General features: G+C 45.7%; 1 protein-coding gene across 13 annotated transcripts in view; it reads right to left on the bottom strand.

The window, feature by feature from the left end:
- CFAP46 (cilia and flagella associated protein 46) overlaps positions 1 to 14916 on the bottom strand; it is a 182418-nt gene that overhangs the window by 78192 nt on the left and 89310 nt on the right. For 12 of the 13 annotated variants that reach the window (XR_010589285.1, XR_010589286.1, XM_065552129.1 and 9 more), the window contains 4 exons: positions 13003 to 13134; positions 11341 to 11506; positions 654 to 738; positions 410 to 548 (listed from right to left, as the gene is read on the bottom strand). Coding sequence is in view for 11 of the 13 variants with exons in the window: in XM_065552129.1 (XP_065408201.1) it covers positions 410 to 548; positions 654 to 738; positions 11341 to 11506; positions 13003 to 13134 (522 nt within the window). In the remaining 2 variants the exon portion in view is untranslated. The remainder of the gene's footprint in view (positions 1 to 409; positions 549 to 653; positions 739 to 11340; positions 11507 to 13002; positions 13135 to 14916) is intronic. The other variant, XM_042856765.2, reaches the window with a different exon arrangement.

The raw sequence follows: 14916 nt of genomic DNA, 5'->3' as shown, positions 1-14916 counted from the left end.
TACACATGCATAGAGAGGGAAGACTAAGCTGCCTGAGATCTCATGCTCCTTAGCTCAACTTCATTTCAATGGGTAATTTGAATCGTAACTCATCCTGTGATCACATCTAAAAAGCTTTTCTTACAACATCTTGCTTTTAAAGTCTGGACTTCAGATAGTAATTAGAAGAGAAGGAAACAGAGCAAAGAAAGATCCATAATCAAATAGTTGAAAAGTTTATACAGTGAAGAAGCAGGGAAAAGATACAATATTGTCTTCTGTTATAAAAATTGTCAGCTCAATAAAAAGGCAACCTCTATACTATTTTATTAATGTAAAATATATATTCAAATGTCACCCATATTTTTATATTTCTCAAGAGTCAGGATGCTTAAAATATTTCAGTAAAAAAAGAGATCAACCAACTTACAGTCTATGTTTAGTTCGAGGCAGAACTTGAATGGCTTCATCTAACACTTTGAGCCCTGTCTCCCAATCACTTTTATCAGCATACATATGGAATAATAACCCATACAGGGATGTTCTTAATGTCAGATCCTCTTCAGTACCTTTGAAATACATTCAAACGATATATTAACATGGTGAAATTAATGCAGCCATCTCACAGAAATATTAGACTATTCATTTTTGCATGACAAGAATAAAATAAATGCCTGGGAGAAAATGACCTTCTGATGATCCACTACTTTGAAAATCCTTTGTAGGCCACTGATGAAGCTGCAACATATTTTCTGTTCCCTAAAAAGAAAGAAAAAAAAAGTAGTGCATACATTTTTGTGAGCACAACTCTTCAAGCTCTGTATTGTTTTCTATGTATAAATAGGATAAATGCAATTATAATATTTAAACTATTAATACACTAAGTGTAATAATCATTAATTGAGAGGGTGATTATGTCAGTTAATAAGCATATGGGAGTTGAAAACTACAACTATTTTCCTACAAATCAATGTTTCTAATGGCATAGTGTATTACACAATTGCACTGATTAATACAATGAGCTACATCATACATTCCCATACCATAATGTTGCTTGAGGTAACTATATGTTGTCAGTTTTGTTCTAGCTTAGCTGGCTTTAGTTATGTAACTGGATGACCACAAGTATCACAGAATTAAGGGATTTTTGGATGGATTTTTTTTATCTTGTATCCAGTGTGACCAATCCCAAAGATAATATTCTTTAAGCACCTGGCTGTTTCCACATGCAAACCCCAAAGGTATGGTTCTGCTGGTATACAGACCACAAATTACATAGGGACTACACTAGTAAATTCTCTAAACTAGAGTTATAGCTATTGGACAACTGATCGGTTTTGGACAGGCCAACACACGTCTTCCTAGAAGTGATGGAATCTCTAGGTTTTACACTGAGAGTTGAGGAGAACGCCAACATAGCTCACAGTAAACAGGACGCTGGTTTTTTAAAGCTCTTAGTACTTAGCAGAGTTGGTCCTTATCCTCAAATTTTGTTTTGATTCAGATACCACTCACCTTTCCAGGATGGTACACATCTTAAACCAGCTGCCAACTGTGCCTTTGCAGTGTTGGATCATTGTATTACCCTGCCCACCTGACATTCATCTTAGGAACATAGGAATTACTATACTGAATCAGTATACACAAGTTGTTAGCGTACACCATTTTCTGTCTCTGATAGTAGGCAGTACAATATGCTTCAAAGAAATCCTAAAGTGGACATCTATGGACTGACCTGCCTGTAAGGGCAACTAACCACTATCACTCTGTGGCTGAAGCATGAGGGTTTATAACCTTTCTAAAAAAAAAGGTTTTGTTCTGTCTAATGCATATGTGTGGATGTTTCCATGATCCACATAAATATTTAAATCTTTTTTATGACTCCTATTAATGTTTTAGTCCAAATTATATCCTCTGGCAATGAGTTCCATAAGTTAATTATGTGTTGTATAAAAAGCATTTCCTTTTATCACTTTTAAATTTCTTGTCTTGTTAAGCTCTGTAAATAACCAGACCCTTAGCAAATAGTGTCTAGTGGCAGTAGCTACTGTGACGGGGCAAGGCCAGATGGCTATAGAAAAGTAGAGGGAGATAGATATATTAGCCCCAGGTTAAACAAATCCCTGGTACCAGGATAAGTAAATGGCAGCGGCTCCAGGTCAATTAAGGCACATGGAGCCAATTAAGAACTTTCCAGAAGGCAGGGAGGATGCTAGGTTGATTGGGACACCTGAAGCCAATCAGGGGCTGGATGAAACTAGTTAAAAGCCTCCCAGTTAGTCAGGTGGGTGTGCATGTCAGGAGTTGTGAGTTGTGCTGTTGGAGAGACTGAGCTGTACACACCATATCAGGCATAAGGAAGGAGGCCCTGAGGTAAGGGTGAAGTGAAGTTTCAGGAAGTGGGGGCTGCTGTGGGGAAGTAGCCCAGGGAATTGTACATGTCCTGTTCCTAAAAGGTCAGTTACCATAGCTGATACTATTAGGGTCCCTGGGCTGGAGCCTGGAGTAGAAGGCTGGCCCAGGCTCCTCCCCTTTGGCTCTCTGATTAATCACTGAGACTGGGAGACAACAGAGACTGTGCAAGGGAGGATAGCTTCTCCTCACCTTCCTTGCTGGCTTATGATGAAAATGGTTCAGTAGACTGTGACCCTTGTCTCTAAAGAGAGAAGGGTTAAGTGGAGGGTCACAGTGAGCCTCTGAGGCTAGCGAAATCCATCAGGAAACGCAGGACCCACGGAGACAAGGACAGAGCTTTGTCACACTACCTTATCTATAAGCCATCAAAACTCTTTTAAGTTTATAACAGTTCACATCATTATACTTTCAAGTACAGAGTAACACTCATTAATTTTGTCTTTTAATCACTTTGAAACAGCAGACCAGTCATCACGCTTCTGATTATTAATGATTTATATATTACTCGGGGAGGAAATAAAATTCAGTTTTTTGTTCTTTATTATACACTCTGTTACTACATGATCTAAGATACAGCCTGAGACTGAAATGGTACACTCTGGTATTACTGAGCCTGAATGCAAAAGATATGAACAAGATTTTAAAGGCCTGATGCAAAACCCATTGATGTGAAAGGAAAGACTTCAATGAGAAATGTATTAGTTTTCTAAAGAGAGAATTCTAAAAACTTGAAGTACAAAAAGAAAAGAAAACTGTCTCAATAAATAGATGGTTATGTTTCAACATGACAGTGTGCACATATCAGGAAATGATCTGGTGTTCCCTTCCGGCCTTAAACTTCAGGGCTCTATGAGATTTGAAGAAAATTAATGTGATACCATCTATTATGCTGCAAGTATTTCCTATCTACCTATATCTACTAGATGGTATTTGGAAAGGTGCCTATTTCCACATTGTGTAAAGGGTTTTACTGAAAAAGTTTAAAAAGTATTTCATTTTATTATTGACTCTTAACACCCTTTCAGTTATAGTTTCCCCCTCAAAACTGTTGAATATTTTGTTGAATACCAGCCCCCACTGAAGAAAGTTTGCGCAATAAAAACTCTTTCAGGTAGGTGGAAAAGAAATCAGATATTTTGCAGTTCTGAGGAAAAAACTCGTAACTCTTGTTCTTCGAGATGTGTTGTTCATGTCCATTCCAATCAGGTGTGTGCATGCCAGCCGGAAGATTTTTCCCTTAGCAGCATCCGTAGGGTCAGCCTGGGAGCCCACTGGAGTCGTGCCTTCATGGCGCCCAATATAGGGCCCTGCCCAGCCGCCACCCCCTTAGTTCCTTCTTGCCGGTGTGACAGATCCAGACCAGTGGGGTACAGGAGTCTGGTAGAGGGCAAATATACTGCTCATTGGATGAGTAGTTTTCTGTTCCCTGAGTGACCCGAGAAGGGGCTGCACTAGAGTAATCAGGACCCTGCTAGAACCAGTTAAGTCAAGCAGGCTAATTAGGACACCTGGAGCCAATTCAGAAGAAGCTGCTAGAATCAATTAAGGCAGGCTAATCAGGACACCTGGGTTTTAAAAGGAGCTCACTTCAGTTTGTGGTGTGAGTGTGAGGAGCTGGGAGAAAGAGAGGTGCAAGGAGCTGAGCGTGAGAGGGTGTGCTGCTGGAGGACTGAGGAGCACAAGCGTTATCAGACACCAGGAGGAAGGTCCTGTGGTGAGAATAAGGAAGGTGTTTGGAGGAGGCCATGGGGAAGTAGCCCAGGGAGTTGTAGCTGTCATGCAGCTGTTACAGGAGGCACTATAGACAGCTGCAGTCCATAGGGCCCTGGGCTGGAACTCGGAGTAGAGGGCGGGCCCGGGTTCCCCCCAAACCTCCCAATTGACCTGGACTGTGGGTTATTCCAGAGGGGAAGGTCTCTGGGCTGTTCCCCAACCCACATGGTGAATCTCTGAGGCAAGAAAATCCGCCAATAAGTGCAGGACCCACCAAGATAGAGGAGGAACTTTGTCACACCGGTTACTCATACAGAGGGGTAGGAGGGTGGGTATTGGAATGGACATGAACAACACATCTCGAAGAACAACAGTTACGAGAAGGTAAGTAACCGTTTTTTCTTCTTCAAGTGCTTGTTCATGTCCATTCCAAAGGCCGAATCATCTCTGGCTTGCTGGGTGATTGCATAGTGCGTGGTGAAAGTGTGTATGGAGGATCATGTTGCTGCTCTGCAGATTTCCTTTGTGGGAACCTGCGCCAAGAATGCCGCTGAGGAGGCCTGAGCCCTGGTGGAGTGCGCGGTGATTGAAGGAGTGGGCCCCTTTGCCAAGCTATAGCATTCCTGAATACATTACATGATCCATGACGAGATACTCTGAGAGGAGACAGGAAGACCTTTAATTCTGTCTGCCACTGCCACGAATAATTGGACAGACCTTTGGAACGGTTTCGTTCTCTCGATGTAGAAGGCTAGTGCTCTGCAGACATCCAATACATACATAAGAACGGCTGTACTGGGTCAGACCAAAGGTACATCTAGCCCAGTATCCTAACGACAGTGGCCAATGCCAGGTGCCCCAGAGGGAGTGAACCTAACAGGTAATGATCAAGTGAGCTCTCTCCTGACATCCATCTCCACCCTCTGACAGAGGCTAGGGACACCATTCCTTACCCATCCTGGCTAATAGCCATTAATGAACTTAACCTCCATGAATTTATCCAGTTCTCTTTTAAACGCTGTTATAGTTATAGTCCTAGCCTTCACAACCTCCTCAGGCAAGGAGTTCCACAAGTTGACTGCGCTGAGTGAAGAATGAGTGAAGCCTCTGCTCCCTGGTGCTGGAGTGCAGCTTAGGGGTAGAATACAGGGTGGAAGATGTCCTGGTTGATGTGAAATTGGGAGACAACCTATGGTAGAAAAGCTGGGTGAGGCCTGAGCTGAACCTTGTCCTTATGGAATACTGTGTTAGGGCCCCGAGCTCAGACACCCTCCTAGTTGAGGTTATCGCTACCTGAAACGCCACCTTGTGAGAGATAAAGGAGGGAGCACATCGTCAAGGGCTCAAACGGCAGTCCCATAAGTCTGGAAAGGACCAGATTGAGGTCCTAAACCGGGATAGGCTGTCGGACCTGTGGATATAGTTTTTAAGGAAACAGCAGACCATCTGCTTAGCACAGACCAAGCAGCCCTCTGCACCTGGGTGGAAGGCAGAGATGGCGGCCAAGTAAACCCTTATTGATGACATGGACAGTCCCTGCTGCTTGAGATGGAGAAGATAGACCAGTATAAATGGCACTGAGGCAAGCGTGGGGGACGGAATATGCTGCACCGACCAGACTGAAAATCTCTTCCACTTGATGGAGCCCCGGCTGTGACTCAGGAAGAAGCAGAATTGCTGACACTTCCTATCGTGTCGCATAGCGAACAAGTATATCTGGGAAAACCCCACGGATGGAAGATTGCGTTTATTACATCCGGGCAAAGGGACCACTTGTGGCCGTGAAACGACCTGCTGAGATGGTCCGCGAGCTCGGTCTGTATTCCAGGGAGGTACGATGCTTGCAGGTGTATCGAGTGCTCTACACAGAAGACCCACAGCATGAGGGCTTGCTGGCACAGGGGGGAGGAGTATGCACCCCCGTTTGTTGATATAAAACATTGCCGTTGTGTTGTTCGTCATGACTGATACATATCTCCCTGCTAGGTGAGCTCTGAAAGTCTGGCATGCCAGGCGCACCGCTCTCAGCTCTCTGACACTGATGTGTAGAGCGAGAGCTGCCTGAGACCAGAGGCCTTGTGTTCTGAGGTCTCCCAAATGTGCCTCCCAGCCCAAGTCTGACGCATCTGTCACTAACGAGAGGGATGGCTGAGGGCTGGTGAAGGGGACCCCTGCACCTACTACCTGTGGGTCGAGCCACCAGAGGAGGGAGTTGAGTACCGGGCGAGGCAGGGTTATAATCCTGTCCAAACTGTCCTGGACTGGCCGATACACTTACGTTAGCCATGACTGAAGTGGCTGAAGTCTGGGTCTGGCATGCTGTACTATCATAGAATATCAGGGTTGGAAGAGACCTCAGGAGGTCATCTAGTCCAACCCCCTGCTCAAAGCAGGACCAATTCCCAACTAAATCATCCCAGCCAGGGCTTTGTCAAGCCAGGCCTTAAAAACCTCTAAGGAAGGAGATTCCACCACCTTCCTAGGTAACGCATTCCAGTGCTTCACCACCCTCCTAGTGAAATAGTGTTTCCTAATATCCAACCTAGACCTCCCCTAGTGTAACTTGAGACCATTGCTCCTTGTTCTGTCATCTGCCACCACTGAGAACAGCCGAGCTCCATCCTCTTTGGAACCCCCCCTCAGGTAGTTGAAAGCAGCTATCAAATCCCCCCTCATTCTTCTCTTCTGGAGACTAAACAATCCCAGTTCCCTCAGCCTCTCCTCATAAGTCATGTGCTCCAGACCCCTAATCATTTTTGTTGCCCTCCGCTGGACTCTTTCCAATTTTTCCATGTCCTTCTTGTAGTGTGGGGCTCAAAACTGGACACAGTACTCCAGATGAGGCCTCACCAATGTCGAATAAAGGGGAACGATCACGTTCCTCGATCTGCTGGCAATGCCCCTATTTATACAGCCCAAAATGCTGTTAGCCTTCTTGGCAACAAGAGCACACTGTTGACTCATATCCAACTTCTCGTCCACTGTAACCCCTAGGTCCTTTTCTGCAGAACTGCTACCTAGCCATTCGGTCCCTAGTCTGTAGCTGTGCATGGGATTCTTCCGTCCTAAGTGCAGGACTCTGCACTTGTCCTTGTTGAACCTCATCAGGTTTTTTTTGTAGGTACAAGCCACCATGTATCCCAGGAGCTTCAGGCAAGTCCTTGCTGTAGTGGTGGGGAACTGCCTGAGATCTTGTATGATGTCACCCAGGGATCAAAACCTTGCTTCCAGGAGGTATGTCCTGGCTTGTGTCAAGTCCAGTACTGCCCATATAAACTCTATCCTCTGAACAGGGGACAGCGTTGATTTCCCCTCGTTTAGAAGGAGACCCAGGTCGCTGAATGTCATTCTTATGAAGCTGACCTGTGCCTCCACTTGAGACCTGGTGTGGCCCTCAATCAGCCAGCCGTCAAGGTAAGGGAAAACCTGTACATGCCGCTTGCGCAGGAATGCAGCCACGATTGCCATGCACTTGATGAACACTTGTGGAGCCACTGACAGGCCAAAAGGGAGGACTGTGAACTGATAGTGGTTGTTGTTCAAAACAAACCTGAGGTATTTTCTGTGGGATGGTGTGCTTGCTATGTGAAAGTACGTGTCCTTCAAGTCAAGGGTGGCATACCAGTCTCCTGGATCCAATGAGGAGATAATGGAGACCAAAGAGACCATGCGGAACTTGAGCTTCGTCACAAATGTGTTGAGTTGTCGTAGGTCTAGGATGGGCCAGAGCTCATCCTTAGCTTTCACTATTAGGAAATACCGGGAATAGAAACCCTTGTCCCTTTGCTCCTGAGGAACCTCTTCCACTGCTACCAGTGAGAGGAGCAAGTGCACTTCCTGTATAAGGATTTGCTTGTGAGAGGGGTCCCTGAAGAGGGACGGGGAAGGGAGTTGGAAGGACAGGAGGGCACAGAATTGGATGGAGTATCCCCTCTCTACCGTGCGGAGTACCTAGCGGTCCAAAGTGATATGGGACCATGCACAGTAGAAAGGGGATAGTTGGGACAAAAAGGTAAGGCTGGATAGATCCAGTTCTTGTACTGGTGTGCCGTCCTCGACTGCACCCTCAAAAGGCTGGTCTGGGGCCAGGAGGTGGCTTGGGCTGGCCAGAGCCCTGGCCCCAGGATGGGTGTGGTCTTTTCCTGCCGCTCCTATTCCTTCTCCAAGGAGCGTCCTGTTGGTTCTGCGGTTGGTAGAACCGCGAGGGAGGCTGCAGCTGGAAGTGCCTGCACTGAGCGACGGGAGTGTGGAGGCCCAAGGACTTGAGGGTGGCCCTTGAGTCCTTTAGACTGTGGAGTCTTTTATCCGTTTTATCAGAAAAGAGGGCCGAACCCTTGAAGGGGAAGTCCTAGATGGTTTGTTGGACCTCGTAGGGAGGACCAGAGACCTGCAACCAGGTACTCCTCCTCATTGTGGCCATTGTATGGGAGGCTGCATCTGCTGCGTCCAATGTGGCCTGTAGGTAAGCTCGAGAAATTAGTTTCTCTTCTTCCACCAGTGCTGAGAACTCCGCAGGAGACTCCTGTGACAGCAGCTCAGCAAACTTGGCCATTGGGCTGCAGGTGTTATGTGAGTATCTGCTAACGATGGCCTGCAGGTTTGATATGCAGAGCTGCAACCCCCCAGTGAAGTAGATCTTTCTCCCAAAAAGGTCTAGTCTTTTAGCATCCCTATTTTTAGGGGAGGGCCCCTGGTAGCCCTGGCGCTCACGCTGGTTAGCTGCATCAACCACCAGAGAATCGGGAGGTGGATGGGTATATACGTGCTCGTAACCCTTTGAAGGGACAAAGTACTGCCTCTCTTTTTTATGGGCCATAGGGGGCAGAGAGGCCAGGGTCTGCCACAAGGTCTTTGTGGTCTCAGCAATAGTCTTTATTAACAGCAAGGCAATACGAGAGGATCCAGAGGGAGTGAGGATGTCAACCATCAGGTTGGCGTCCTCTACCACCTCCTCTGCCTGGATCCCCAGGTTCTGGACCAACCATCGTAGCAGCTGTTGCAGAACCCTGTTGTCCTCCAAGGCCAGGCTGTCTATGTCCCTGCCACGGTTTAATCTGGGGAAGGATGAGGAGGAAAGTCCTGACAATGAGTCCTGCTCACTCCCCTCAGTGCCCAGGGGGTCACGCAGCACCCAGTACTGCTGTGCCACCCGGTCCGTAGCCTGTGGTGCTGGGGCCACCGGAACCGTGATCATTGATGCTGATGCCAGCGGTGCCGAGGTTGCCGACTCCGGCGGTGCTGAGGTCACCGATGCTGGTGGTGTCAAGACTGCGGCTGCTGGTGGTGCTGATATCGGAGGAGTCGGGGCCAGCACCACAGGCGAAGGTAAGGGTGTTGGTGGCGCCGCTGCCAGCGGTGCCGATGGTGCTTGCAGAGGGACAAAGGACGCCGATGAGGACCTGGACCTTGATCCTTGGATTTGTCCCTGGCTCTGATGATATGCCCAGGGTGTCCAGAAGGGCCACTGAGTCGAAGGTTGCCACTGAGATGGTCACGGTGCCAGATAGGGCTGGTGGTCATGGCGGGACCTGGATCTTCTGTTCCTGGTCCTGGTCCTATCAGAGCGGTAGGATTCCAACTCCGAGGTCTCAGAGAAGAAGGACCATGGAGGAGCGGTACTCTGCGGTGCCAGCAAGCGGGGCCGAGAAACAGGGGACTGGTACGGTTCCCCCACATGGCGGACCATGCCAGGGAGAGGCATGCTGGAGATGGGGATCAGCGCGCCGTCATCGCTGGTTTGCTCCTTGATGGGAATGGAGGCCGGGTGGTCACTGGCGACTTGTCTCTCCTCAGCGGGGAGGACAGTGCCGTGAGACGCATAAGGTTCTGAGCCGCCTTGAACGCCTCTGGAGTTGAGGGGAGCTGGAGCTGCCTGCCATGTCAGTCCGGAGAGCGATGAGGGTTTGGACTCAATTGGACCCCAGGTGGGGGCAGGAGTTGACAAGACTCTGGGAGGTGGAAGAGCCGAGGTGACGTGGCCCGAATCAGGTCTCCCTCCCGCAGGCTCCTTGAGTTTGGAGGGGAGAGAGCGACCCTTTCCAGCCTTTTCCTTTTGTGGGGCACTGGGAACTGAGATCAGTGCCTCACAGAAGACTGTCTATGGGCAGAGCTGGGATTCCTTGGGGTCCTTCCTCGGCACCAGCTCGCACACTGTTGGTGCTGGAGCACTGCGCACCAACAAGGAGGTGCTGGGTGGGTGTTCTGCTGACCCCGGGTCGGATTGTGGCCAGAGTGCTGCCTCCATTAGAAGGATCTTGAGTCTTTGATCTCGGTCCTTTAAGATCCTAGGGTGGAACCCTTTGCAAATTCTGCACTTCGCCTTCTGGTGGCTCTCCTCAAGACACCGCAGACAGGAGGAGTGTGGGTCACTCTTAGACATAAACTTTCCAGTCCTCACAGAGCTTGAACCCTGGGGACTGGGGCATACCCCGGAACCGGGGAAATGTTGGTGGAGGGGGGGTGGGTCCCCAAAAGGAAACTTAAGAACTACTACTACTACTATTACTAACTAACTAACACTAGAAACTATTACAAACTATAAATATGAAGAGTGGACATTGCCCAAACGCGCTTGCAATGCAAGAGCAACAGTTTGTTCCAGCTAGCCGTCACCGGTGGTAAGAAGGAACTAAGGGGGTGAAGGGTCGGCAGGGCCCTATATTTGGCACCATGAAGGCACGACTCCAGTGGGCGCCCAGGCCGACCCTACGAACGTTGCTAAGGGAAAAATCTTCTGGCTGGTGTGCACACGGCACGCACACACCTGATTGGAATGGACATGAACAAGCACTTGAAGAACCTCCGTTTACTGGAGATTTTCTTTGAATATATGTCCTGTAGATCAAGAGCAATATGACCTACTATCACCACCAATCTGCAAGTTACTGGCTGATTTTCCCCTTAGTTTCTTATATTAATATTTTCTATTAATACCATTTTGTAAGCTTCAGAAAGGGACACCTGAAAGTCGTAAATTGCAGCAAATCTTTTTGAAGAAAACAGTTCCTGTTGAGAGGCTATTGATGAGGTAGGTCAACATGTGTGCAGATGAGAGAGAATGTAAGTGCTCATAAAAGGTGCTAGACTGATAAACTTGGAGTTTTCTCCCCTCCCACAGGAAAGAAAATCCTGAAGTAAATATCCATAGTTTCAAAGTAAAGCAAAATTTTGCTTCAAAATCACAACCGGTCAGTAAATTCTACTAAAATGTTGCTACTTATTAGATAATCTTACCTGCTTAATTTTAGATTCTGCTTTAGTGATGCTTTTGAGAATTGTTTCTGTGGGCTCTTTAAGCTGTTCTCTGTCTTGTGGAGATCCTATAAAAGGTAAACATGCATTCCAGAAGTGTCTAGCTGCCAGTATTACAAGGGTACAGTTTCCTGTTTCACCTGCATATCTGAGGGAGAAAAGCATGATTAAACTGAGAAAAGACTGCCATTCATGCTAAACTGCATGTTGTAGTCAATGTCTGCTAAGCATAACCATGAAACCACCCAACTCAGCTCCCTTTGTGTCCTAATCAGGATTTATATATGTCCCCCTCAGATGAGGGGCTTTTGAATTAACCCACTATAGAAAGCATTTTCCATTTTGGGTAAAGAATATGTTCACACTCACAAACAGCCACAGTAAGAAATACGTAAAAAAATATACTTTTATATGATACCAGTAATATCTTTGTGTTATATTTACTTGTAACCCATTTGAAGATTCTTTATTACTAAAACTGTTGAAATTGTACTTGGGACTCATAATAAAACTCTCTATTTTTAAGCTATTGTATTTTCTCCCCCAACCATGTTAATTTCTCATTACAGTATCATTTTTTAAAAATAACCCTTAAGCTAATATGTGGTTTCACACACTATGATGAAGTACCAAGGTAATATGAGGACACAACTTCAATGTCTCTAGTTCCGTACAAGAATAGGTCTATTCTCAATATTCCATGCAATGGCTATTTTTGTGTCCTGAAGTTAATAATTCTCTCCCAGTTGTGGTACCATGCCATCTTTCTACTCAGTGGCTTAAATCGCATCATCTAGCTGTAAATGGGAATCTTCTGAAATAACAGACTGTTACCAGATGATGATGCCTAAGGCTTGCTCACTATGCTTACCAGAATGGTCATGGTGTCTGACAAAGTTATGCAATTTTAGCATTTTTAAAAACTTTGTATTTCCCTTCATATAACTTGTCACTGGATTTATTATTATAGCCAATATTTTGCAAACAATATTTCTTGCTTCCCTCTTAGAATCTCTGTGCAGCTATGCCCAACTCAGTACAGAATACTCTATTACTTATGAAGAAGTCTCATCATTTGCATTTAAAGAGGCACAGAATTGTTCGCTTTAACTGGATATCCTCTAATGATTCTGTTACACTGTTTCCTCAAACTTATCTTATCACACACTTCTAAAAAAGAGCTGGAATATTGGCAGTCTCAGGTTAAACCTTCAGATTCTCATCTATCAAAAATTCATATCCTATCTACTTTTGACTGCCAGTGGGACCAATTATTTTTTCCTTTTGTTTGGAAGACTGATATTTTTTTACTGTCCCCAGTACTGCTATTTCCTACTGGTATTAGATAATAGGTTCTCCCTCACTTTGGATCTGTGGCTTCACCTTCATTGATCAGTAGTGACTTTAAAGATAGTATTTTGAAGCTCCAGTATCCAGCTATATGGTAGACATGAGTATTCAGGATTTTTCTGAACTGGAAGATTCCACCAGATCCTTCGTTAAGTATTTCAGCCCACAACATTTTGCACTTAAGCCACTTCTTGGAAAAGAAGAACATGTTGATCTGGTTCCAAAACAGGAATTATATCAAAAATTAAAGCTGCATTAAATTATTCTGCTGGGCCCCATCAAAATACAACATACCTTGCACTTTGAACAAAGGCTTTCGATGCTGCTAAGCGCAAATGTTTTTTTCCAGCCAAATTTTCCATTATACTCCTCCCCTGTATACAAGCAGCAGTGCTTAACATTTCTTGTCTTGCTGTGTAATCATCTCTGCATAAAGACAAATAATTCATGATGTGTTCTAAATGTTTATAGAGTGAGAATGCATCCATTCCCATTGACTGATGTCTAAAGTCTTTGTCTTTTACAAAATGGTGGTATTACAGACTTTGTACTTAAAAACGTTTATTCAGTTTCTACTAACATGATAATTAAAAAGGTTTTCAAATTTAGTTTATCAGATACAACATTATGAAACTAATATAAAACAAACATTACTCTATACTTTTTATACTCTACCTTTCTGGTTCTATAAAATAATACTGGAATCATATTAGGGATAACAACATTTACATTAATTACAGAGATAAAATATGTTAGGGTTTATCACCTTACGCACAATCAAAATCCAAGTCAAACAAAAACTTAATTCAGGATTTTGGTGATATAGTTAGCCTAAAACTTGTGTGCGTTTTTTAGAAAACAAAACAAACCAGTATGGAAAATTTGTTATCCTTCTTGTTCCTTCTGGGACTGACCTTCGTCAACTCCAAGGCTATGTCTACACTACAGCCTATGTCAGCATAACTTATGTCGCTCAGAAATGTGAATAAACCACCCCCCTGAGCGACATAAACAGGGCCCTACCAAATTCATGGTCCATTTTTGTCAATTCCACGGTCATAGGATTTTAAAAATCATAAATTTCATGATTTCAGCTATTTAAATCTGAAATTTCATGGTATTATAATTGTAGGGGTCCTGACCCAAAAAGGATTTGGGGGGGTGGGGAGTTTGCAAAGTTATTGTGTGTGTGGGGGGGGTTATGGTACTGCTACCCTTACTTCTGAGCTGCTGCAGGCGGCGGCGCTGCCTTCAGAGCTGGGCAGCTGGAGAGTGGTGGCTGCTAGCTGGGAGCCCAGTTCTGAAAGCAGAGCCACTGCCAGCAGCACTGCAGAAGCAAAGATGGCAGAGCATGGTATTGACACCCTTACCTCTGCAATGCTGCCTGCAGAGCTGGGCCCTCAGTCAGCAGCTGCCACTCTCTGGCTACCCAGCTCTGAAGGCAGCAGCACAGAAGTAAGGGTGGCAATACCATACCAGGCCACCCTTACTTCTGTGCTGCTGCTGGCAGGGTGCTGCCTTCAGAGCTGGGCAGTCGACCAACAACCATCTCTGTCTGGCCATCCAGCTCTGAAGGCAGCACAGAAGTAAGGGTGGCAATACCACGTCCTCCCTAAAATAACCTTGTGACCCCCCTGCAACTCCCTTTTGGGTCAGGACCCCCAATTTGAGAAACGCTGGTCTTCTCCATGAAATCTGTCTAGTATAGGGTAAAAGCACACAAAAGACCAGATTTCACAGTCCGTGACGCATTTTTCTTGGCCACGAATTTGGTAGGGCCCTATATGTTACACGAACATGAATGCTTGTGTGCACAGCGATATGTCGGTGGGAGAGCTTCTCCCACCAATATAGCTTCTGCCATTCACGTAGGTGATTTTATTATGCTGACAGGAGAGCTGTCGGCTTAGAGCGTCTTCACCAGACATGCTGCAGTAGCGCAACTGCATCGATATACTGTACTGCTGCAGCACTATATGTGTAGACATGTCCTAACACTAATGCAGCTTTCTCTCTCTCTCTCTCTCTCTTTTTATATTATATATATATAGTGACAGGGTTGGACCAGATGGCTACAGGAGAGTGGTAGAAGGCAGATATATTAGCTCCAGGTTAAGCAGGTCCCTTTTCCCTGGGTAAGAAATAGGGGCAGTTCCAGAACAATCAGGAACTTGCTGGAACCAATTAAGACAGACAGGCTAATTAGGA

The sequence above is a fragment of the Chrysemys picta genome, chromosome 7, assembly GCF_011386835.1.
Source record: "Chrysemys picta bellii isolate R12L10 chromosome 7, ASM1138683v2, whole genome shotgun sequence".
Classification (NCBI taxonomy): Eukaryota; Metazoa; Chordata; order Testudines; family Emydidae; genus Chrysemys; species Chrysemys picta.
The sequence above is the reverse complement of the archived record's forward strand: the minus strand, read 5'-3'. Positions and strand labels throughout refer to the sequence as shown.